Here is a 26,832-nt window from a genome sequence, read left to right as displayed (position 1 = left end):
TTTGCAGGTTTGGAAGGTGCTGTCAGGCAAACATAGCCTATCTTTGTTCTCGTCCTCACCTGAAGAATGCAAATCCTGGACAAGTTTTTACCCCTTACTCACCAAAGGCATACAGGTTACACAGATACAGCAATGATTAGCTAAGGTCAGCTATGACAGATCAAACTTAGGACCTCCTTGATACAAGTGGTTTGAATATTCAAAGTCTCAAAGCCATGTTACAGGAAGAGTCTTACAAATACTTTGATGACTTTTTGGATGTTGATACTGAGTGATTTCAGATTGCAGGTGTTAGTTTGCATTTTGTTATCCAGAGTTCAAAGGCATTTCTCCATATCTACAGCAGATGGTATTTATCAGCTTGGAAAGAAAGCTGTCCTCTCAGCATTTACTCTCCTTTTCTATTTAAGGAGCAAGTTTCACACATGTTTGGTTGCATGCAGCCAGCTGGCTTTTCTTACTTTATAGGAAGTCAAAAATGAACATGTAACACAGATACCATATCCTTTGTTGTTCTCCTTCCTCTCACCCTCCCAATTAAGATAGGTTTGAAAATTGTGAAATTCTTTTTGAAAAATGTTTTATTGAGGCATTTATATATTTACACATCAAACACAAAAACAAAACAAGCTGACGGGCTGCATATAACCAAATCAACTAAATACCTAACATCCCACCGTTCTCCCCCCCCCCACCCCCCCCCCCCCCCCCAATTCCCCAACCTCCCCATTTTAGCCCCTCCAAGGCTGCCACCTTAACTGTTCTCAAAGAAATCGATGAACTGTTCCCATCTCCGAGCAAACCCCTCCACAGACGCTCTCAAGGCAAACGTTTTAAACCCCCCCCCCCCCCCCACCCCACCCCACCCCCGACGCAACCCTCCATTCTAATAATATCTGTCTCCAGGCTACCAGGGAGGCAAAGGCCAAAACATGGGCCTCTCTCGCCCCCTGGACTCTAGGGTCTTCTGACACTCCATAGATCGCCACTTTTGGACTCGGGACCATCTTCACCTTCAGGAGCTTCGACATAACGTCGGCAAATCCCTGCTAGCTGCCAGAATCAGGGGGTGTGGATGAGTGACCTGGCAGAGTTTCTTCGGCTGAAAAGGATAAAGTTTGCCTTGAGGGTCTGTGGAGGGGTTTGCCCAGAGATGGCAGCCATTCATCATTGGGAACAACCTCGCTATCTAACGGCACTTTGTTGTCATATTGGCCCCAGCGACGACCACCCGACCATTGGTCCTCCCCCCAAGGTCATGACCCCCCCCCCAGCCCTGGGCCCAATCCCTGGCACAGGAAAAATGCCAGTTTGGCACCACCAGCCTGGCACCCTGTGCCCCTGCCAGCCTAGCAGTGCCACCTGGGCACCCTGGCAGTGACAGGCTTGCACTGCCAAATTGGCACCGTGAGCCTGGCAGTGCGAAGGTGACACCAGCAGTGCCAGGGTGCCACCCTGCCCAGAGGCCAACTATCTGGGGGCCTCCAATCACCTGGGAAGCACCACCCATCTTATGATATCCTTAAACGTCCTGACATCTGCAAAGCCATTCTTGAATGTAACCTTGCACAGAGCCAGAGCAGATTATACCAGTGTAATCTATCATTTGAACTGTTGCCACTCAAGGCCGAAAGCACCAGCAAAAGATGCAGGTAGGTGCAGGTGCTTCAAAAGGCAGTGCAGTTTTTGACAACAAAGTAGTTCTTCAGAAGCAACCATGGTTTCTGACCATGCAGCTCAGCTCCCCACACAGCAGCTGTTTTGGCATTATCGCAACCAATGTTCTCGATCATCCAATGTTTTTTTAAAAAGGCCATCGTTATCCTGGCCACTGAACTGGTATTACAAGAATAATTTCCTTAAGCGATCCTTGCCTGGCAAGAATATACAAAAAAGGTCATACGGGTACAAGTTCTACATCAGTGCCATGTAAATGTTTAATCTAATTCAAATAAGTACAGATCAGTGGAATAAACAAACAAGTTCAGAATTCACCACTTTTGCAGGATTCAGGGAAAGGTTGTCACCAGCCTTTTAGATGTCACTTGCACAAGGATGAACCCAGGTGCACATCATTACAGCTACAATACAAAATATGTTTTTACACTACATCCGTGTAGATACACAGTTCTCCCTCCATCTGCTATATTTCTAAGCATACAGGGAACAACCTACCATCAAATCAGCTTCTTATTTAAACATAAATGCAAAGTAGCATGTCAATTTGCACACATTTTTGCAAATTACATACAGTAATTTCACTTCTACCTCTGTTGGATGGTGGCCTTTTTAAACATACAAGACATAGAAACTCAAGCATCGATTAAGTTATTTAATTTTTAGACAAAGTACTGGTTTAATTTTTTCTAATTCAAGGAAGCTGGGAAACACCCAAACACCACCTCTGTTGGGCGTCTGATTAATGCTCAACATCATCAGAATTAATGCTTCCAATGAAATATTTTAAATATATATATTTTATTCCAAATGCAATCCAGCGTCTTTACTTCCTCAGGAAATTCTGCAGGTCCAAAATAACTCTTACCAATTTTTATAGATGTACCATCGAAAGCATCCTGTCTGGCTGCATCACAGCTTGGTATGGCAACTGGTATGGCCCAGTAAGAAACTACAGAGAGCTGCAAACACCGCCCAGTGCATCACACTTCCCATCCATTGACTCTGTCTACATCTTACGCTGCCTTGGGAAAGCAGGCAGCATAATCAAAAAACCCTCCCACCCGGGTTATTTTCTCTTCCAACTGTTTCCATCAGGCAGAAGATATAATTGTTTGGACACACCAATAGATTCAAAAACACCTTATTTCCTACCAGACTCATGAATGGCCCTCTTACGGACTGAGCTGATCTTTCTACACTTCTTCTCTACTGTTGTAGTACTATATTCCGAATGCTGCACCCAATGTCTTATGTTTAAGTATTTTGTTTGTGTATTTATAGTATGTTCTATGTATTCATGTATGGGGCAATCAGCCTGGACTGTACGCAGAACAATACTTTTCACTGTACCCCAATACACCTGACAATAAATAAATCAAATCAAATCCCCCAACTACACCTCAACCCAAGGCAGTGTTGCCGTCCTCCAGTTCAATAATATCCGTCACCAGGCAATCAGAGAGGCAAGGCCACAACATCGGCCCCCTTTCCCTCCTGCAGCCCTGGTGCCTCCAACGCCCCAAAAATCACCACCAGAGGGCACGGCATCATCTTAATCCCCATAATACCCGATAGGCTCTCAAACTCCACCTCCCAAAAGCTGTCCAGCTTTTCACGTCCCCAAAACATGTGAGCATGGTTCGCCAGCCCCCTCCCACACATCTTCTACTCCCAGGAAAAACCCACTCATCTGGATCAGAGTCATATGAACCCTAGTTACCACCTTAAACTGTATAAGGGTCATCCTCGCACAAGAGGAGGTTGAGCTGATCCAACACATTATTTCACTCCACTCTCCCCACCCAGTCTCAACCCCCAGCTCTTCCTTCCACCCGCTTGATCCTTTCCACCAGCGCCATCCCCTTCTTCCCCAATCACCCATATATATCCATAATTTTCCCTCCCTCCCACTTGTCCAGGACCAGCAACGTATACCCTGGCAACTGAGGAAAAAATACTGTTCCTTCCCCGCAATGTCCCACACCTGCCAGTATCTAAACTCACTCCCCCTTGGTAACTCTAACGTCTCTCACACTTCCTCCAACCCTACAAACGTGCCCTCTGCAATCAGATCTCTTACCTGCTCTATCCTTTGCCCCGCCACTTCCCATCCATCCATCTATTGCACGCGCCCCCCCAGTCCAAACGTATGGTTCCTACATATTGGGGTCATTACTGTCATATGACCTAGTTTAAAGTGCCTCCTGAACTGGTTCCAAATCTTAATTGGATACTGTACCACGGGCTGCTCGTATCTTTCCCCGGGGAAATCGTAAGCGGGCCACTGCCAAGGCCCTCAGACGCGTCCCCCAACAAGAGTCCTCCTCCAACCCAACAATGTCTGACCACCCCCAGCCCTCTCTCCATCACCATCTCTCACCTTCTCAGCATTCGCTGCCCAATAGCAATGCAACAGGTTTGAGAGCACCAGCCCCCCCTCCCCCTTGCAACAATGCTCTACTGACCCTCGGCGTCTTTGACCCTCGGCGTCTTGCCTGCCCAAACAAATTCTGAAACCAGTTTATTCAACCTCCGGAAAAAAACGCCTTGGGAAGGAAAATTGAAAGGGGTTGAAAAATAAACAAAAATCTTGGCAACACATTGATCTTCACCGCTTTATCCCTGCCACCAGCTTCAGATACAGGGCATCCCGCCTTTTCAGATCCCCTCTAACCCACTCTACCAAACCTGTCAGATTCCACTTGTGCATAGTAATCCAATCATGTGCCACCCAAATCCCATACCAAAACCGAACACTGGCCACCTTGAATGGCAAGGCCCCAAAATTCACACTTCTCCCCTGGGCATTCACCTGAAAGACCTCGCTTTTCCCAACATTCAATATATACCCAACAAATGCCCCAGATTTCCCCAAGTCCATAATTCTCCCATACTTTCCAATGGAATCGCCACATACAATAAATCTTCAGCATATAAAGACACCCTCATGAACCCCCCTCACAATCCTCTGCCATTCATTTGAAGCTCGGAGTTCAATCGTCAATGCAAACAACGGGCATCCCCGCCTTCTCCCCCATACAGCCTAAGGCAGCACGGTAGCACAGTGGTTAGCACTGATGCTCAACAGTGGCAGGGTCCCAGGCTCGATTGCCGCTTGGGTCTCTGTATGTGCAAAGTCTGCATGTTCTCCCAGTGTCTGCGTGGGTTTCCTCCAAGTGCTCCAGTTTCCTTCCACAAGTCCCGAAAGATGTGCAGTTAGGCAAACTGGACATTCTGAATTCTCCCTCTGTGTACCCAAACAGGCACCAGAGTGTGGCAACTAGGGGCTTTTCACAGTAACTTCATTGCACTGTTAGTGTAAGCCTACTTGTGACAATAAAGATTATTATTATTAAATGCCCCAAATGTGTTCTCACACTCATCATGGGGGATAGGTACAATAGCCGTACACAAACAACTAACTCAGCCCAATCCCAAAGCCAAACCTGCCAAGGATCTCGAACAAGTATCACCATTCCATCCAGTCAAAGGCCTTCTCCGCATCCATTGAGACAATCACCTCCGGCACTCGCTCCCATGAAAGGGTCATAATCGTATTCAATAATCTCCTAATATTACTGGACAACTGCCGCCCCTTCACGAACCCAGTATGGTCCTCCAGACCAGCCCCAGCACACACCCCTCCAATTGCATCGCCAACAGCTTGGCCAGCACTTTCACGGCCAATAACAAGATGGGCCTGCAAGATCCTGGTCCTTTTTCAGGATCAACACTGTGCCAGTATAGCTGGCAATTCGTCCTTTTCCAGTGACTCATTCAACATGCTCAAAAGGTGAGGAGCCAACTCTGCCAAAAATTGTTTGTAAAATTCTGCTGGAAAGCTGTGTGGTCCCCATCACCTTCCCCGACTGCATCATACCCATACGTTCCATTACTTCCTGCAACCCCAAAGACTCCTCCAATGCCTGCCATTACACCTCCTCCACCTCTGGGAACACTAACCGTCCAAGAACCGTCCCAGGTCTGCCTCCTGCCCTCGTGGTTCAGCCCAATAGACCCCCAATAAAAGGCCTCTAACACCTCATTTATTTTCTCTGGCTCAGTCACCAACCTCACTCTCACATTCGCTCACTCTCTCTACTTCTTCTTCTTCTTCTTCCTTCCCCCCCCCCCCCCCCCCCCCCCCCCCCCGCTGTCCTCACCTGCACAATTTCTCTTACCGCTACCTGCCACCTCAGATTTCACCCCATACTTATACTGCACCTTCCCTAGCCGACATAGCTGACCCACCACCTTCCACGCCAACCAATCAAACTGTCCCTGCAATTTCTTCCTTGCTGCCAGCAATTCCCTAGTCAGGGCCACTGAGTACCTGCAACCCAACCACTGCCTTCAATGCCTTCCAGAATTTAGTTACAGAGACCTCCCCGTATCGCCAATACCACCTGGTCACAAAGCTTTTTATCCACCAAAAACGTCAAATCCAACCTCCACCCCAGTCTCTGTGCCCGCCCCATCCTATAGCTTACATCCAAATATGTGACACATGGTCCGAAATCACTATTCCAGCATATTCCGCCCCACAATCCCTGACAGAACTGCTTTACCAACCACAAAGAAAATTGATGCACAAGTAAACACAAGTCAATGGCGAGTAAGTTGGGGGTGTTTACGGACCAGATTTTGGGGGGCAGGGGGATAAAGGTTTAGGCACCCAGGAGGAAGGGAATATTCCGTCTTCTGACATGTATAACATCAAGAGTTTGCTGCCAGTTGAGAGTCAGGTTGAGAAGTGTAATCACCAAGAGTTGGACAACAGAGTTCTTGAATCTGATCAAAGCAGCAACAGTATGAAATACACTGCTTTATTACTTTTGACAAACTAATGACAAATGATCTTTTAAATCGAGAATTACAATGTGACAATGACAGGCTGTATTCAATGTTTGTGGTTTCCTAGCTTGGAACAAACAGGATTTCAGCTGTGGGGTTTATAACAGCGGGAGTACCCCATGGTACACACCTGTCTAGATATTGTATACAAATCAGAGGTTGCATGCAAATAACAGCATTTCTCATAACCAAACTAGTTTGAAGTCATGTAAGTATTGACCTCATCGGTTTGGAATAAAAGGCAATGAAAACAATGGCCGTCATTTCTAATCTCCCATGTACAAATGGAGGTTTCTCTTCTATATTAAAGCAGCTTCTTCCACATAGTATTACTTCAAGGGCCAAAAACAGAAGTGGTTTGCATTAGCATGAGTAACTGGTTTGCCTGTCAAAGGAAAGAAGACAGGGTTTCCTCCGGTTTCCTCCCACGGTTCAAAGATGTGCAGGTTAGGTGAATTGGCCATGCTAAATTGCCCCTTAGTGTCCAAAAGGTTCGGTGGGGTTACTGGGATAGGGTGGAGGTGTGGGCTTAAGGAGAGCACCCTCCGGTGCAGACTTGATGGGCCTCCTTCTGCATTGTAGGGATTCTATGATTCTACAAGACACCCCAACACTGTAACAAACAACTTATCCCCACACACTTTGGTAGGTTAAATTAGCCAAAATGCAAACCAGGGTTCAATGCCTGCAACTGTTCAAATGGAGATTTTACTGTTGCATTTCACCATCAGGATTAACAAATGGACACTCGCCCCAATGCTTTCTTTAGCTCGTCTGGAACTGCTAGTTAAATACAATTGTTGCAATTCTTGATGTTTTAGACATGCTCACAGACTAAATGGCCTTACTCACATAAGCCTCTTTCAAATCGTGCTTTGGTGTCAGCTCCTGTACTATGTATTGCATAGCCAGTGGCAACATTAAAGTAAATTTGCCAGGTATTTCAACCTATGTTATTTCTCGACCAGTTTTACAAATTTGCTTTGATGTAATACCAGTGAGTGCAACCGAACATTGCAAGCCTGCAGCTCCGACAAGATCAACTGTCCACCAGCTGGGCCAACTTACCAGAAGGAAGCAAAAGACAGCTATGGAGATCTCGGTGAAATGAATACTGACGAACTAAGTAAATATAATTGAGGAATGTGTGAATATTTTGATGGCCGACATCTTACTAATCAAAAACTTAATATCTTACTTATATCTCAGTTCTGCCTGTCTGCCTTTCTGGCAGTTGAAACTGCTCAGATATGTATGGCAATTGAGGTACAACTCCTTTGTTACTAGAACACAAGAGTAATTTTGGACACTAAGAGAATGAAGTGATACAGGAACATGGTAGAATAAGTAGTGTTGAGGTAGAAGATGAGCCATGGCCTTACTGAATGATGGAGTAGGCTCAAGGTGCATATGGCTTGGATATTAAACTTCCATAGGTCTAAAAACAGTCTTCCATTTTCATGATGGAAAAACTAGAACCAGAGGGCACAATCTCAGACTAAAGGGACAATCCTTTAAAACAGAGATGAGGAGGAATTTCTTCAGCCAAAGGGTGGTGAATCTGTGGAATTCTTTGCCACAGAGGGCTGAAGAGGCCAAATCACTTGAGTATCTTCAATACAGAGATAGATAGGTTCTTGATTAATAAGGGGATCATGGGTTATGGGGAGAAGGCAGGAGAATGGGGATGAGAAAAATATCAGCTATGATTGAATGGCAGAGCAGACTCGATGGGCCAAGTGGCCTCATGCTGCGCCTATGTCTTATGGCCTTACGGTTTTAGATTGCAAAATGCAAATGTTCAATAACTACTAAGCAATTAAAAGCTTTATATGTTAAAAGGTTTATTCTACATCATTGAATGGATCCTTATTGTGCAATTTTGTGGATATGAATTAAATCCGCCATTAACAAAAGGAAACAAAAAAAACTGAAAAAAGGTTAAGTCCCACAGCAACACCACAATCTGGCACATGACCATGTTCCCATAGCAACCAAGGTCCTCAAATCCCACTGCACATGTAATGAACATTCTCAGCAGTATGTCTGGCAGGCTATTAGCTCCATCAAACCACCGCAGAAATATGGAAGATTTTGCAGCTTGTGAAAGTGTCAAGTTATTTCTGATACTGCCAGTTATGATTGACTGTATTCATATAATACAACGCATAAGACCAATAGATACCAGCACCCCGTAATTTGGTTAAAAATCACAACTCAATTTGATTGTGCCTTTCAAATGGTCGCCTTACAGTTGGCCGGATCACTGCCTCCCACTGAAATACATGCCTGGTTTTGTACCCTGTTGATTCTATCAAATCATCAGTAAGGAAACAATCAGGTTTCTGGCAAATGCAGACAGCTTTGTCTGCACCCGGAATACTCAATTTGCTACCTTGTTTTATTTCCCCAAGTGACTCTCAGCACATTGGATTTTGGTAATACGTTCTTCGTCAAGCAAGATAGGGTGGTGTGAGCTTTGCTTCCATAAGTCAGGACCCCCAGGGTTCAAGTTCTACAAAGGCTCAAGTTAGTTTTGACAGTCAATATTCTTATCTTAATTATGGATAAAGACCGAAGTGTAAAGAAATTCAATAGCTCATATCTGAAATCCCTTAATATTGCGGAATTGCTGAAGACCTAATCCTACACTAAAAAATTATCCCCTTTTGCTCTGTGCTTCTTTGCAGCACAACACTTCCACAAGGGAAATATAAAAAACAATCTGGTGGCAAAATAAAATACAGCTGCCGCAACCATCCTGACCAATTCTAGTACCCGTTTCAACCACGACATCAGCAGTTTTACGGGGAAATTAGCTAAATGTAGCTCCTCATGACAGGAAATGTCAGTTAAAAATAAATTTATAAACTTTAGAAAGGAATTGCTCACAAATCAACTGCGGCAAAGTATGGTCAGCTGGCAAGTAGGGGAAACGGAAGATAGCATTTCACTCAGATCCAAAATGCACACTCAAGAGCATTTCAACTGGCAATACCTACAGAACAATAATTATTAGATTGTTTTGTCATCAATTTGATTGCAATAAACTTTGCTTTGATCCCCATTTGTTTCATTTTCTAAGCAAACAAATTCTCGAGCAACACAAAAAAATAGGCAAGGAGGAAATCATACTAAGCCATCAACTTTGCCACAGTAACGGACACTCTCCAAAATTAATTACTTCCCTAAACTGCACAGGCCTTATAATTTTTTAATTTCAATTCCTAGGATCTGAAGAATGCTGTCAGAGTTACATTTCAGTTGCCCATCACAAGTTGCTGAGTTGGCAGTGTTCTGCTTGAACTGATCCAGTTCCTAATGCAGCATCACTGCATTCACAAGATACAACAGCAACAAACAAAAGCATCTGAATGCATGGCTATTGTAGAAGGCTAAGCTGCAACGGTGGTACAAGTAAAAACGGTGTGGCACTTGGAGGCAATTATGCTCCAGTGATATTATTGCTCTTTTCGGTCTTGGTGGTAGAGGATTCATGCTGGAAGATGCTGTTCAGTAAGCTTGGTGAGTTAATGCAATTCATCAGCTAACTTCCAGTGGCCAGTGGCAGAGAGGCTAAATAAGCTCCAATGGCAAGATCTTTTATCAAGCAGAATGCTGTACCCTGGATAGTAGTGAATATCCTGCAATTGTACCCATCCAGATGAGTCACAAATATTCCATCAAACTCCTGACTTAAACCTATGGATGGTGTAAAAGCTTTGAAGGATTAGAAGATAAACAATTAATTGTATAGTAACTAGCCTCTGTATCCACATTTTTGAAATGCCTGATGCTTTTAGCCTTCTGGTCAACGATAACAACATGATGTTACAACCTTATTGAAGAGAGGAGTAGGATTGTTGGGCCTTACAATCCTATTGAAGGTGGTACATGTATATATGCAAGTGCCACTCCCCAGTCTAAACCTGAACACAATCCAAATGCTCTTATAGATCGGTATGAATTGCTTCATCATTGTAGGATTTTTCGGCAGCATTGTGGTGCACTGGTTAGCACTGCTGCTTCATGATACCGAGGACCCAGTCCCGGATCACTGTCCGTCTGGAGTTTGCATATTCTCCCTGTCGCTGTGTGGGTCTGGGTCATGGAAATCATAGCATTTACAGTGCAGAAGGTCTTACCCCCACAACCCAAAAAATGTGCAGGGTAAGTGGATTGGCCACACTAAATTGCCCCTTAATTGGAATTTCTATTTTAAAAATCATGCCGGATTTTTGCCTGGAGTTTAACGCTGTGGAATTATCAGCAAACAGACAGATTGCTAAAGCAGCTTAAGGTAATTGGCCTGAGTGTGCTTCCCCGAGGAACTCTAGCAATAATCCCCAGGGGCTGCGATGATTGGCACTAATGGCAACCGTAGTTATTTTCCCTTGTGTTAGTTAAATCTCCAGCGACTGGAGTTTAATCCCCCTACAGCCCCAACCCCATCCCCGTTTAGTTTTGCTCGGTCTCATTAGTCAAATAATGTTATGTTAATGGAAACTACTCCCATCTTTCCTCTGCATTCCACTCTTGCAACTAAATTTGAATTGAGGCTGCAATGAGACCTGAAACACGTCATTTCTGATTAAATCTATATTTAGCATCAAACAAATTATTGGCGAGTAGGTACAACTTAACTATACTGTGAGTCACTTCCATCATTTTCCATTGGTTATAAGACTGCTTAGTTTAGACAATATCATGTTGGTTCCACTCTCAGCATGGAGGTCATCCTGAGAATCAGATTAATTAGGATGGAGCCTTATTCTTAAGTACAAATGAAACTAATATTTATCCTCTCCTTAAAATCCAGTCCATTTATGAATAAATATTAGTTGCAATTATTCTTTCCTCAAAATCCATTCACACAGACTTTCAAACAGCAAACCAGCTGATATGCATCTGTTGCACATATCACTTGGAAAATAAAAAAGCTGGACCACGTTACAAGTTTTCAAAGAATTAACGAATGCAAACAACCAAGTAAAAGTCCAACATTGCTCCAAGGCTTAATGCAAGCTATATTTTGAATGAAAGGGTTTATTGAATGGTCTCCTTCCAAGTTAATCTCTTGCATGCAACCAATATATTCACTATTTAACAAAAAAAGGAAAATTTACTCAAAAGAAATTACATATCCTCAAAGTCAAGGGGCAGTTCTAGCAAAACTTATATCAGCATTTTCTCAAGATATTTAGCACCTTTAACACATTAAATGGTTTGGCTGTCTAGTCTGGCCAAAACTCAAATACAAGTTAACAAGTTCAAAAGGAGTAGATAATTGTGCAAAACAGCAGCTTATGCCTCTTCAGATCATATCAATGCTCAAAAGCAGATCTATAGGTCTAGAACAAATTACTGCTATTTTCCCACTAGAAAGCATAATTAAGGGCTTCCTGACATCTCGGAAGTGGCAATTCTCTCAGCGTAACAAGCATTGTGATCTCATTTGCTGAAAAGATCAGTGTATAATGTAGAGATGTACAACTTAAGCAACATTATGACTCTGTCTCAGAGCATATTTTCACAATGTCCAGTAACTGTACTAAATAGCCAACATGCAGCTGCCAGAAGCCCTCAAAGAAAAGGAGACATATGGGCTTTAACACAAAAAAACCTATGTAACACTGGTGCACCTACCTCCGGAAAGCTAGTATCATCAATAAATCACCATGGGTGGCAGTTGCTGAAAATAATTTATACAAACACAAGTACAATAAAATATACCAAACCTGGCCCTGCTGGGAAAAAGAAGTTGCCGTAAAATGGTAGTCACTTTAATGCCTCCAACTACAACATTGCAGGCACAAAATTAATTTAACACCCACAGCGACAATGATGTACTTTCATGAGCTGCAAATCTCAGGTTTCAAAACTCCCTCCTAATTTCAACAACCACATGAGAATCAGGAACCAGAGTTGGTGTGGACAACTTCCTTCAAGCCAATGCAAGTTAATGGCATTGTTTGCTTTCAAAGCATAAATACCTCAGATTGAAATGAGGAATTACTGATATTCACTTTGTAATGTTTCAGGTACAAGGTGTTAGAACCAACAATTCTACGGACACGTGCTTGTAGGATTAGAATAGCGGTTTTAATATACTCACAACAGAGCCAGCCTATTAGCCATTAAACTTTCGGTGAACTGGCCGGCTGACCATGTGGCACTGATCTTTATACAGCAGCTTCCGGGGGAGGAGTCCTGCGCAGAGCCAAGGGAGAAGCCCCGTACAACTCAAGCATTCCCAGAGCTACACCCCCTGGAGGACAGGTAGTGCAACTGCACTTACAATATAGACACATGTATATACAGATTATAATCCGGTGTGAATCACATTCACCACATTCACCCCCTGTGAAAAAAATCGAGTCCAGCGGGGGTGGTGGCTCACAGAGTTAGTCTGTCCAGTGGATCAATTGTTCTTTTCGATCTGCGGAGCACCGGGGTTGCAGCCTCTTGCGGTGGCTGGGTGGGTGTTGAGAGCTGGGGTACGATGGCAGACTCCGGGGCGGGTCTCGTCCAAACTTTATACACCTCTGGCTCGACCGGAGACTGGGGGAGGGCTGGTTCTGGCGCGTGGAACCGGTGGGGTGAGCTTGCGGAATTGGGGGGCGAGGGGGCGGCAGCATAGGGAACGGGGTAAGGGGTTCCTCAGCGAGGGTAGGGGGGGGCTGGATCCAGCGGGTGCCAGGTCCCGAAGGGATACTGTGTCCTGGCGACAGTCCAGGAACTGCACAAATGCGTACTGGGGGTTGGAATGGAGGAGGCGCACCTTTTCAACAAGGGGGTCAGTTTTGTGCCCCCTGACGCGCTTCCTCAGGAGGACCGAGCCTGGTGTCCTCAGCCACGCCGGAAGTGAGACTCCCGTGGTAGTGCCCCTAGAAAAAATGAAGAGTCGCTCGTGAGGGGTTTGATTTGTAGCTGTACAGAGGAGGGATCTGATTGCGTGGAGCGCGTCTGGGAGGACTTCTTGCCATTGGGAGACTTGGAGTTTTCTAGACCGGAGGGTCAGTAGGACGGTCTTCCAGACCGTCGCGTTCTCCCTCTCCACCTGCCCATTCCCTCTGGCGTTGTAACTGGTAGTCCTGCTCGAGGCGATGCCCTTGTCGAGCAGGTACTGACGCAGCTCGTCGCTCATAAAGGACGAACCCCGGTCGCTGCGCACGTAGCTGGGGAAACCGAACAGGGTGAAGACACTATGCAGGGCCCTAATGACTGTGTGGGAGGTCATATCAGGGCATGGAATGGCAAAAGGGAATCGGGAGAACTCGTCGATGATGTTGAGGAAATAAATGTTCTCGTTAGTGGAGGGGAGTGGCCCTAGAAGCCTTGACCAGGTGGGCCCTGTCTGGTCTATAGAAGTGCGGTTTGCACTCTGCACAGATCGGGCAGTCCCGGGTGACCGCTTTTACCTCCTCGTTGGAGAAAGGCAGGTTTCGGGCTCTGATGTAGTGGGCGAGCCGGGTGACCCCTGGATGGCAGAGGTCAATGTGGATGGCTTTCAGACGGCTGATCTGCGCGCTGGCGCATGTCCCGCGGGATAGGGCATCCGAGGGCTCGTTGAGCTTCTCCGGTCGATATTTAATATCGTAACTATAGGTGGAGAGTTCGATCCTCCACCGAAGGATTTTATCATTTTTTATTTTGCCCCTTTGCGAGTTGTCAAACATAAAGACAACCGATCGTTGGTCGGTGATGAGGGTGAACCTCCTACCTGCGAGGTAGTGCCGCCAGTGACGAACAGCCTCCACGATGGCTTGTGCTTCCTTCTCGACTGAGGAGTGTCGGAGTTCTGAAGCGGATAGGGTACGGGAGAAAAATGCAACGGGCCTCCCTGCCTGATTTAAGTGGCTGCTAGAGCTACTTCTGAGGCGTCGCTCTCAACCTGAAAGGGAGTGGATTCATCCACCGCCCGCATGGCTGCTTTGGCGATGTCCTCCTTGATGCGGCTGAACGCCTGGTGCGCCTCAGCTGACAGGGGAAATCGTGTGGCCTTAAAGAGTGGGCGGGCTTTGTCTGCATATTGAGGGACCCACTGGGCGTAGTATGAGAAGAACCCCAAGCACCGTTTGAGGGCCTTGGGGCAATGAGGGAGGGAGGGGGAGTTCTAAGAGGGGGGGGATCGAACTCTCCACCTATTGTTACGATATTAAATATCGGGCGCATGCGGTCCGGGTCTGGGCCCAGGACTCCGTTCTCCACGATGTAGCCGAGGATGGCCAGTCTGTTTGTGCGGAAAACGCATTTCTCCTTGTTATAAGCGAGATATAATTTCTGTGCCGTTTGGAGAAAACGATGGAGGTTGGCGTCGTGGTCCTGCTGGTCATAGCCGCAGATGGTAACATTGTCCAGATACGGAAACGTGGCCCGCAGCCCGTACTGGTCTACCATTCGGTCCATTGCTCGTTGGAACACCGAAACCCCGTTAGTGACGCCGAAAGGGACCCGGAGGAAATGGAAGAGGCGGCCATTGGCCTCGAATGCCGCGTAGTGGCGGTCCTCCAGGCGGATTGGGAGCTGGTGGTATGCAGACTTCAGATCCACCGTGGAAAATAGCCGATATTGGGCGATCTGATTAACCATGTCTGCAATTCTGGGGAGGGGATACGCGTCTAGGAGCGTAAAGCGATTTATGGTCTGGCTATAGTCGACGACCATGCAAAATTTTTCCCTGGTCTTGACGACCACCACCTGAGCTCTCCAGGGACTATTACTGGCCTCTATGATCCCCTCACTGAGCAGCCGTCGGACCTCCGATCGGATAAAGACCCTATCCTGTAGGCTGTATCGCCTGCTGCGAGTAGCTACTGGCTTGCAATCTGGAGTGAGATTGGCGAAGAGCGGAGGGGGGGAGATGCACAGCGTGGTTAGGCTGCAAATAGTGAGTGGGGGCAGGTGCCTGCCAAAGCTGAGGGTGAGGCTCTTGAGGTTGCACTGGAAATCCAGGCCTAATAAGAGTGGCGCGCAGAGGTCAGGCAGGACATAAAGTTTAAATTTAGTATAACTAGCGCCTCGAATTGTGAGCGTAGCAATGGTGCGTCCTTGGATTTGGACTGAGTGGGAGACCAAAGCGAGGGCGATAGTTTGGCTCACCGGAAAAATAGAAAGCGAACAGCGTCTTACCAGCTCTGGATATATAAAGCTCTTGGTGCTCCCGGAGTCAAAGAGGCATGGCGTGCTGTACCCCTTGATCTGGACCTCCGCCATCGAACTTCGTAGGTGCTTGGGGCGGGATTGATCCAGGGTGACTGCGCTGAGTTGCGGGTAGTTGGCGGCTCGATCAGCTGTGCTGGAGTGGCCCCGTGATGACTGCCCTCTGAGTTCGTAGTCGTCGAGGTGAGTTTCAGAGTTTGATGGGGATGGATCCCAAGATGGCCGCCCCCATGAGTCGCACATGGCCGGCCGCATGGAGGAGGATTGCCAAGATGGCTGTCCCCATGAGTCGCACATGGCCAACCGCATGGAGGAGGATTGCCAAGATGGCCACCCCCATGAGTCGCACATGTCGGGTGGGGGCGGAGTCGGCATACAGGCTGCAGCATTTCGGGGCCTGCAGGCCTGTGAATTCAGGGAACGAGTGCTTTGAGCCGTGGGAGGGTTAGAGGCTGGGGCAGCAGAGTAACTGGCTGGGGCAGCAGAGTAACTGGCTGGGGCAGCAGAGTAACTGGCTGGGGCAGCAGAGTAACTGGCTGGGGCAGCAGAGTAACTGGCTGGGGCAGCAGAGTAACTGGCTGGGGCAGCAGAGTAACTGGCTGGGGCAGCAGAGTAACTGGCTGGGGCAGCAGAGTAACTGGCTGGGGCAGCAGAGTAACTGGCTGGGGCAGCAGAGTAACTGGCTGGGGCAGCAGAGTAACTGGCTTTGGCAGCGCGGTAGCTGGGGGGTCGTGCGGCACAGGCTTGGGGGGAATGTTGGTCGGGGGTCCACGATGAGGTCACGGGGTCCACGGGAAACGAAGTGAGGCTGCGGAAGGATACTTCCACAGTGGTAGCAGCCTCCACAGTAGTGTCTAAGTCCTGGGCCCCCTTTTCCAGCAGTCTTTGGCGCACATAGTTAGACCTAAGGCCCGCCACGAAAAAGTCCCGCACAGCAAGCTCCCTATGTTCAGCCGCGGTAACGGCTTGATAATTACAGTCATTGGAAAGATTGTTCAATTCCCTTACAAACTCGTTTCTGTAGGCCGCTGACGGCGAGTCGTAAACACGTGGCGTGCATAAACCTCGTTAATGGGCCTAATGTACATTTTGTCCAATATTGCCAGTGCTGCGGTGTAAGAACCGGCCAGATTTAGCTGTGTGGAGATTCTGTGGCTTACCCTCACGTGCAGTAGGCTGAGTTTTTGTTCCTCCGTTGTTCCGGCGGTGCTGGCTTCTGCCAGGTGGGCTTTAAAACATCTCAGCCAGTGGGAAAAAATTTCTTTAGCCTCTGCATCCTCTGGGTCGAGTTCTAGGCGTCCGGGCTTGAGGGCTGCTGCCATGATTTCTTCGACTGTTTCCCGAGTATATTAAATTGTTGGAACCAACAATTCTACGGACACGTGCTTGTAGGATTAGAATAGCGGTTTTAATATTCATCAACCATCAGTGACATGTAGCCATGGTCTTTGTTTCCTTCTTACTGTTAATAAGGAAATTCAGATCTTGTACAAAATAGATATCCACGGAAGTCCACATGAATATCACCCAGATTCTTCTCAAGTGGTTACCCACATAAGTTTACACTCTGCCTAGAGCAGCCACCAATGCCAACATATGTCAGTATTTTAGCTACGATTCATACCTGAACAACTTCATCTGGCATAGAGGCACTGCTGGAACCCATGAAACTGTACCGTAGAGTTAACTGGAGCAAACAAAATCATCTCTACACAAGTTCATCACCGATTAGCATAGAATGGTTACAGCAAAGAAGGAGGCTATTCAGTCATTGTGTTCCTATAGCTCTCTGAAGGAACAATTCTCCTAGTGCTATTCTCCTGAACACATCCCCATTGTCTTGCATATAATTTTCCGATAATGATCCAATTCCCTTCTTAAAGCCTCCACTGACTGCATTCACCATATGCTCAGGCTGTGCTGTCCCGATCCCAACCACTCTCAGTACGCAAGTATTTTCTCATGTCGCCACTGTTTTATTTTACCAACTATCTGTGGTCTCTGGTTCTCCAACCTTCCATCAATGGCAATGTTTTCCCCATCTAATCTGTCCGGATACCTCATGATTTTGAATACCTCTGTCAAACCTCTACTATCTGCTGTTCTTCAGCAAGAACAGTTTCAACTTCTCCCAACCTTTCTATGTAACTGAAATTCCTCACCCCTAAAACCATTCTTGTTCATCTTTTCTGCACTTTCTCAAATGCCTCCACATAGGGGCTGGTTTAGCTCACTGGGCTAAATCGCTGGCTTTTAAAGCAGACCAGCAGCACGGTTCGATTCCCGTACCAGCCTCCCCGGGCAGACGCCGGAATATGGCGACTGGGGGCTTTTCACAGTAACTTCATTGAAGCCTACTCGTGACAATAAGCGATTTCCATTCATTTCATTTTCATTCATCCTTTGTAAAGTGTGGTGGCCAGAACTTGACTCAATGTTCCAACTGAGGCTGATAAAGCCAAGTATGCTGTATGGTTTATTAACTGCTCTCTCAACCTGTCCTGCTATCTTCATTGATTTATGCACATATGAAACCAGGTCCCTCTGATCCTGCACACATTATAGAAGGACAATATACAATAGAGACACAGGAGACACAGAAGCATATGCCCAAAATTTGCTCTCAGGAACTGGGCGGCACTGAGAAAGCCAATGTATTGCTTCTTTCCAGCTGCCTCAACATGGCGATGAGCTATCCCCCTTGAACTGCTCTAGTGCATCAGTTGTAGAAGATGTGGATAGGAAATTCAGTGGCTCTGGGGTCAAAGAAGCAAACCGTTTCATCTTGGATGAAATCAAGCTTCTTCAGTACTGGGGGCAGGATCCGGGGATTGAACTAGATGATCAGCCATGATCATAATGAATGGCGTAGCAGGCTCGAAGGGCCGAATGGTCTCCTCCTGCTTCTATTTTCTGTGTTTCTTTTTTAATTTAAAGTTCCGAATTCATTTTTTTTCCAATTCAGGGGCAAATTAGTGTGGCCAATCCACCTACCCTGCTCATCTTTGGGTTGTGGTAGTGATACCCACGCAGAGACGGGAAGAATGTGCAACCCCACACAGACTGTGACCCGGAGCTGGGATCGAACCAGGGTCCTCGGCGTCTTGAGACAAAAGTGCTAACCAATGCGCCAACGTGCCATCCTTATTTTCTATGTTTCTAAATGGTTTCGATCTAATTGATGTTTCAGAAACACGGCTGCATGGTAGCCAAGGCTGGGAAATAAATATTCCAGGGTACATAATATTTTGAAAAGACAGGCAGAATGGAAAAGGTAGAAGGGTAGTCCTGATGGCAAAGGTTGACCGCAGGACCTTACTGGGCAAAAATCCTGACTCAGAAGATTAAGTAAAATTAGCATGGGTGTAAATTAGGAATAGCACGGTTAGGAAACACGGAATAATTTATCGGCCCTCTTACAGTAGTTAATACTGTTGAACAAAGCATTAAAGAAAATATTATTTAAACGTGTCTTAAAGACAATGTAATAATTGTGTAGGACTTGAATCTTCATATAGAAAGGACCAATTAAATTGGCACGGGTGGTCTTGAAGTTGAGATTGTAGAATGTTTCCTTGACAGTTAAAATGGAGCAAATACATTGTGGAATTAACCAGGAATAAAGCTATATGAGATCTAGTATTGTGTAATGAGGTAGAGTTAATTCGTAATCTCAAAATAAAAGAATAAAAGATCAACTGGGAATTAGTGATCATAATACAATGTTAAGTTTAAAAACATCATAAACAAGAATCTTAAACCTAAACAAAGCCAATTACATAAGTATGAGGGGAGACAAAGTGGTTAGCACTGCTGCCTCACATCACCGAAGTCCCAGGTTCGATCCCGGCCCTGGGGTCACAGTGTGGCGTTTGCATATTCTCCCCATGTCTGCGTGGGTTTCACCCCCACAACCCAAAGATGTGCAGGGTAGGTGGATTGTCCACGCTAAATTGCCCCTCAATTGGAAAAATGAATTGGGTCCTCTTAAATTTATTTTAAAGTATGAGGGGAGAACTGGCTAAGAGTCCAACCTCCACAATCAAAGGATCATTCTCTGCCAGTTCTGGCAACTCCAGCATGATGTCATCACATCTTCCCCTTACTCCCTCTGTCAGCATTCTGCTGCGACTGTTCCCTCCGGGATACCTTGGTCCACTCTCGATCACCCCCAGCATCTCATCCTCTTCCCATGCAATCGCAGAAGATGCAACACCGGTCCCTTTACTTATTCCCTGCGCACCATCCAAGGATCTAAACACACTTTTCAGGTGAAGCAGTGCTTCACATACACCTCCTTCAATCCAGCAGTCTACTGCATTCACTGCTCCCAATGCGGTCTACTCTATATTAGACTCTATATTTATATTAAACGCAGACTGGGTGACCACTTTGCAGAACACCTTCAATCCATCCACAAGCAGGACCCAGGCCTTCCTGGCGCTTGCCATTTTAACACACCATCCTACTCTCATATCCACATGGCCATATTTGGCCTGCTGCAATGTTTCAGTGAAGCCCAATATAAACTGAAGGAACAACACCTCATCTTCTGATTAGGCACGTTACAGACTTTCAGACTTAACAGGGAGTTCAACAACTTCAGAGTGTGAACTCTCTCCTCCACCATCATCCCATTTTCATGAATCCCATTTTCATATCCAATTTATTTATTTTGTCCATTGATTCATTTTTCCATCTCCTTTTCACCCCACTTTCCATCTTGGTTTTCCCTTACCACACTCGTCCCCTCCTCCACCCCACAAGGGCCATCTGCTCCTTGTTACAGGTTGTCCTTTGACAAACTGCTTACCCTTGTTCTGCCATTAATATATTCTGATTCTGGGCCACTATCAGGACCCTTCTTAGCTATGATCACCACAATTTACATCCCCTTTGTCTTTTTGTCCATGCCATTACTGTTAATCTCTCCCCAGCCGACACCTATCGTTGGCCCTCTATCCAGCCCTACTGTGCTCCCACCACCCATACAACAGTATAAATTAAATCTCATCCTATTTCCAGTTCTCTCTAGCTCTAATGAGAGTCATCCAGGCTTGAAACGTTAGCTCTGTTTTCTCTCTACAGTTGCTAGCAGACCTGCTGAGATTTTACAGAATTTTCTGTTTTGTTTTAGATTCCAGCATCCGCAGTAATTTGATTTTAACTGGTTACATTTGAGCGAGTAAATAGTCTAAAAGGCGCAGCCATAAACAGTGGGAAACAATTAAAGACACACTTCAAAATATTCAACAAAAATACATTCCATGAAAAACAAAATTCAGCAAGAAAGATCCAAATGTGGCTGATTAGAGAAGTTAAGGATAGAATTAGATTAAAAGTTAGAATTAAATTAAAAGAATAGTAGCATTAGTGAGGATAAGGAGGATTTTACAAAACAGCAAAGGGCCACCAAAAAGTTGATATAAAAAAGAAAAAATAGAATGAGCGCAAACTAGTGAGGAATATAAAAAGATTGTAAGAGCGTTTTCAAGTATATGAAAAGGAAGAGAGAAGCTTAAGAGAGCTTTTCCTTTAGAAAAAGTCAGGAGAAATAATAATTGGGAATGACAAAATGGCAGAGTAGCTAATATTTTGTGCCTGTCGTCACAGACACGAGTTGCGTACCAGAAAGAGAAGGTAACCAAGATGTTAAAAGTGAGGAAATACGTTATCAGCAGAGAAAAGGTTCTGGAGAACACTTAAAGGCGCTTGAACTGACAAATCCCCAGGACCTGATGGTCTATATCCAGGGTTCAAAATGATGGGGCTGCAAAGATATTACTGTGATGACTCCAACACTTTACTGATAATCATGGGAAGATGATAGCATGATAATTTGGCTGCCTTAGATTAATCTCATCTTTTGTGGATGGATACAAGTGGGTTATCTTCCACGCGACAATAAATGTAAATATGCCAGCTCTGTCGAACAATCTGTCTGGAGAGTGACCAGCTAACTGTGGTCTTTGACACTTCACCTGTCATATTTGCAGAGGCAACAGCTGTCGTGGCCTGTGCAGTCACTTCTTAATGTTGCATACAGTGAACTTAATTGACTCTACATTGCTGTCTGAAAAGCAGTAACTTATGAAGCCAAGGAGGATCATTCACTTATTTTTCTCACACAGGTATAGCAGGCAAACAGAAGGGATTTATGTTGAAATCCCTTTATCTTCGATGTAGGTCTTGATAATTACAGAGTGCTTTTGCTACAATATAACAAATTTAGATATCATATTGAATTTTAGTTTTGCAGTTTCAGTCTACACACAAATCTAAATTTCCTATCATCCTTGGCTAAACTAAAACTCACTGGTCCAAGAATCAGCATGTAAAACTATCTGCACAAGCAATTTGCCCCCTCCCCACACAATCCTAACAAGTGTCTCCAGATGACTGACAGCATTAATTACACAGTCATTTTCTACACCAACATAAAGGAATATGCCAAGGCTGTCCCTTTGCCAATATCATCCATTGCAGGTGCTCATACAATGATGAGCCTAGAAAAGAACAGAAGGGACTTCAAAATAAAATTTGGTTAAAATGTTTATTATAATGCACGACACAAGGAGGATTTACTTTGTGAATATACTGATTTCAGAAGACATTTTATTTTGCAGCCTTCTGGACCAAGTTCAACAATTACAGACCATAAACTTGCGGCCGCCGCCCCCCCCCCCCCCCCCCCCCCCCCAAGTTTCTGCTTTCGGAGAGAGCATGTTATGCCGTTCACATTCACTCTGAGCAAGTGCTCTTATGATAAACTACAACCATTACTACACATGTTGTCCCATGACATGGTTGCCATTTAATCACTCCCACTTTCTACCCTATCCTAAACCTTCATTTATGTTCTTCCTTCCCCCATTCCTTTTCAACTGCATAAAACCCATCACATTGGAGTCCAAAACATTAATGATGATTCTCTCTCTCCACAGATGCTTCTAGACATCAGTATTTCCAGCACTTCGTTTTTATTTCAATAACATATGTCTTTTTAATCCATAATCAGAACATCACCACAGTTTTTCTACAACACATTCTATTCATTTCTTGGAGCAAATAATGAGAAAGAAAATCCATGTGTAGTTGCAGTAACCAACCAAAAGTCAATCTATATGAGGAACAGAGCATTAAACTCTCATTGCTGCCCCTTAAGTTTATAATTTAAAGGTTGGTGTGTGGCAGTACCAAAGCATTAATTTCATGGGTGACACATTGAAAGTATTATCCAAATGCAACCCAACTGGAAACAAAGTCACCCAGTTAAAGTCTTGCAGTAGCTACTAAAGGTAGGACTACTTACCACGGGTATTTGTAGCCATATCTGCCACTTTCTGAAAGGCATCCAAAAAGGCAGCAGCAGCCATCACCGTTGTCCTATAACAAAAATAAAAATGTGAAAACTGTTAATAAATAAGGTTTACTTATTTTATTGTTTTATTAAAAAATAGTTCCATTGGTTAGATATATGCCAGCTCTGTCGAGCAATCTGTCTGGAGAGTGACTAGCTAAGAGGTTTGATATTCCTCATATGTAAGTGGGCACAAGTGGTGCTTGGCAATACCAGCTAAAATGAATGAATGAAAAATCATACATATCATGTGCCTGATTTTGTGATAAGAGCTTTACCTTGCCAAGTTCTCCAATCTAGTACTGAAGAGTAATCCATCTAAACCAATTTCAAGAGAGTTGCCAGTTTGAGAATGCTGGAAGATTATTACTACTGAATGGATTAGCCACTCTTTGCTTTGCAGTCTAATGTCCACTTACACAAATAGAGATACTAAATATCTTCCCTGGGAACCTCTGCACTATTTCCCCAGATAATCCCAATCCTCTCAGCTATGTACAATTGATCATCCTAAACTGAAAGTTTAAATCAAAACTGTTCAGCAACATAAAAGTTGGTTCAAGTATAATGTTGAGTTGTAAATAGGTTCCAAGGAGAAAGGCCACAGGGGAAACAAAATGGCATTTGCCTGCTCAAATCAAGATTAGAAACCTAGGTGAGATTTTGCTTAGAGAAGGCTCATCAGATTACTACGGAAGGAATAAAATGCACGAACACTTTCCCTGGCTGTGTTTCATAGCTGGAAAACATCAAGAGATGCATACTAATGTCCAACTTGCGACGGTCTGCTCGGTTTACCAAGAATTGCATTAATTATATACATGTTCCCAGCTAAAAGTAGGCCTGGGGATCAGGCTGCCTGTTTCTGAGGTGAAAGACGATTCATGAATTCCTTCAATCAAGAATTAGGCTGGTTTCTGATTGAGGTGCACATCACCTTGTACAGTCATGTGCTTTTGTACAACATTAATCAGAGCTAGATTGGTCACCCAGAGTAACTGCAAACACCAATAAGGTGGACAGAGTTCAATTTTTTTTTCCTTTGGGGCCTGGTTTAATCGAACTGTTTTTCTACCTCTCCCAGGAGATGTCATGGCTTTTGAATGAGTGGAGAATGCATCCATTGTGATGCACAACACATCACAATTATCTGGAACAGGCTGTATTGGCCAATGGTCTTATCCTGTCAATTATTGATCAGATGTTCAACAAGTTAATATTTGCTTTCAACAAAAGGCTTGCATGGTAATTTATTTAAACAAAAGCATTTCAGATACAAATAACTATTTTAAAATTTGGTTTTCACTATTCTGTCTGCATGCCCAAGATAAGCAGCATCTCTAATACAGAAATAAGAGCAAACAGCGTTAAGTGTAAGTTACAAGGAAACTGAATTAAACTGTTCTGACATTCATTCACTCAGACTAAGAGTCAAATGGCAAGTGTTTTTTTTATACTTTCCAAATATTCTTCACCAAATAATAACATCATGGTTAGGTGGACAATGAACAAAAGAACAACTGGTGCATGTAAAAATGTGTGGCAGTTGTCATGGGTGATTTTAATCTACATGTCGATTGGTCAAACCAGGCCGATCAAGGCAGCCTTGAAGAGGAATTCACAGAATGTAATCGCAACAGTTTCCTCAAACATAATTTAATGGAACCTATGAGGGAGCAAGCTATCTTAGATCTGGTTCTGTGTAATGAAACAGGAATAATTAATGATCTCGTAGTTAGGATGAGACGGTAAAATCTAATACCAATGTCTTGTGCTTAAACAAAGGAGAGTACAATGGGATTAGGGAGGAGTCGACGAAGATAGACTGGGAGCAAAGACTTTTAGGGACAATTGAGGAACAGTGGAAGACTTTTAAAGCAATTCTTCACAGTGCTCAGCAAAAGTATAATACCGATGAAGAGGAAGAACTGTAGGAAAAGAGATAATCAACAGTGGATATCGAAGGAAATAAAGGAACGTATCAAATTGAAAGAAAATGCATACAAAGTGGCAAGTGAGGATCTAAAAATGATTATTACTAAGGAGGTAGTGTTGGGCAAGCTAATGGAGTTACAGGTAGTATGTCTCCTGGCCCTGATGGAATGCATCCCAGGGTATTAAAAGAGATGGCGGGGGAAATAAAAAATGTGCTTGTGGTAATTTACCAACGTTCGCTGGACTCTGGGGGATTTAGAAAACAGCAAATGTGATGCCACTGTTTAAAAAAGGAGGTAGACAAAAGGTGGGTTACTATAGGCCTGTTAGCTTAACTTCTGTAGTGGGGGAAATGCTTGAATCTATCATCAAGGAAGAAATAGAGAGACATCTGGATATAAATTATCCCATTGGGCAGACGCAGCATGGGTTTATGAAAGACAGGTTATGTTTAACTAATTTATTGGAATTCTTCGAGGACATTACAAGTGCGGTGGACAACAAGGAATCAGTGGATATGGTGTATCTGGATTTCCAGAAGGTATTCGACAAGGTACCGCACAAAAGGCTGCTGCATAAAATAAGGGTGCACGGTATTACAGATAATGTATTAGCATGGATAGAGGATCAGTTAACTAACAGAAAGCAAACAATAAGGATAAATAGGGGATTTTCTGGTTGATGATCAGTGGCTAGTGGTGTGTCTCAGAGATTAATTTTGGGGCTATTGTTATTCACAATTTACTGGATGATTTAGAGTTGGGGACCAATTGCAATGTGTCAAAGTTCGTAGATGACATTAAGAGGAGTGGTAGAGCAAAGTGTGCAGAGGACACAAAGTCTGCAGAGGGATATAGATAGTTTAAGTGAATGGGCAAGGGTCTGGTAGATGGAGTACAAAATTGGTAAATACGAGGTCATCCATTTTGATAGAAATAACAGCAAAATTTATTATTTAAATGGTTAGAAAATTGCAGCACGCTGCTTTACAGAGGGACCTGGATGTCCTTGTGCATAAATCGCAAAACGTTGGTTTGCAGGTGCAGCACGTAATTAAGAAGCCAAATGGAATTTTGTCCTTGATTGGTAGAGGGATGGACTTTAAAAACAGTGAGGTTATATTGTAGCTGTACAGGGTGCTCGTGGGGCCACACCTGGAGTACGGTGTACAGTTTTGGTTTCCTTACTCGAGAAAAGATGTACTGGTACTGGAGGGGGTCCAGAGGAGATTCACTTTGTTGATTCCAGAATTGAGAGGATTGCTTTATGAGGAGAGACTGAGTAGACTGGGACTATACACGTTGGAATTTAGAAGAATAAAAGGGGATCTGATAGAAACATATAAAATTCTGAAGGGAGTAGTATTTTTCTTTTAAATAATTTTTATTGGAATTTTTTACAGAAAATATAACAAACAATGAAAACAACAATATAACCCCATAATAACTGTAACACCCCCAAGACCGTATCAACGCATGCATCACACCCCCCACCACCCTCCCAAACCCAGTAAACAACAAGAAAACTTAAAAACAAATTAAAATTAAATAAGCAAACATAGTCATCGTCTCTCCCCCCCCCCCCTCCTCTTTCCCCCCTCCCCCCCCCCCAGGTTGCTGCTGCCGCTGACCCCGTATCCTATCGTTGAGCCAGAAAGTCGAGGAAAGGTTGCCACCGCCTGAAGAACCCTTGTACCGATCCTCAGGGCGAATTTGACCTTCTCTAGCTTAATTAAACCCGCCATGTCGTTGATCCAGGTCTCCACGCTTGGGGGTCTCACATCCTTCCACTGTAGCAAGATCCTCCGCCGGGCTACTAGGGACGCAAAGGCCAGCACACCA

General features: G+C 44.7%; 1 protein-coding gene across 19 annotated transcripts in view; it reads right to left on the bottom strand.

Moving 5' to 3' along the window:
- LOC119972793 (protein MTSS 1-like) overlaps positions 1 to 26,832 on the bottom strand; it is a 183,470-nt gene that overhangs the window by 136,654 nt on the left and 19,984 nt on the right. For all 19 annotated transcript variants that reach the window (XM_038810182.1, XM_038810188.1, XM_038810184.1 and 16 more), the window contains one exon: positions 23,009 to 23,082. In XM_038810182.1, coding sequence (XP_038666110.1) covers positions 23,009 to 23,082 — 74 coding nt within the window. The remainder of the gene's footprint in view (positions 1 to 23,008; positions 23,083 to 26,832) is intronic.

This window comes from Scyliorhinus canicula, chromosome 10 (genome assembly GCF_902713615.1).
Source record: "Scyliorhinus canicula chromosome 10, sScyCan1.1, whole genome shotgun sequence".
NCBI classification, from domain to species: domain Eukaryota; kingdom Metazoa; phylum Chordata; class Chondrichthyes; order Carcharhiniformes; family Scyliorhinidae; genus Scyliorhinus; species Scyliorhinus canicula.
The sequence above is the reverse complement of the archived record's forward strand: the minus strand, read 5'-3'. Positions and strand labels throughout refer to the sequence as shown.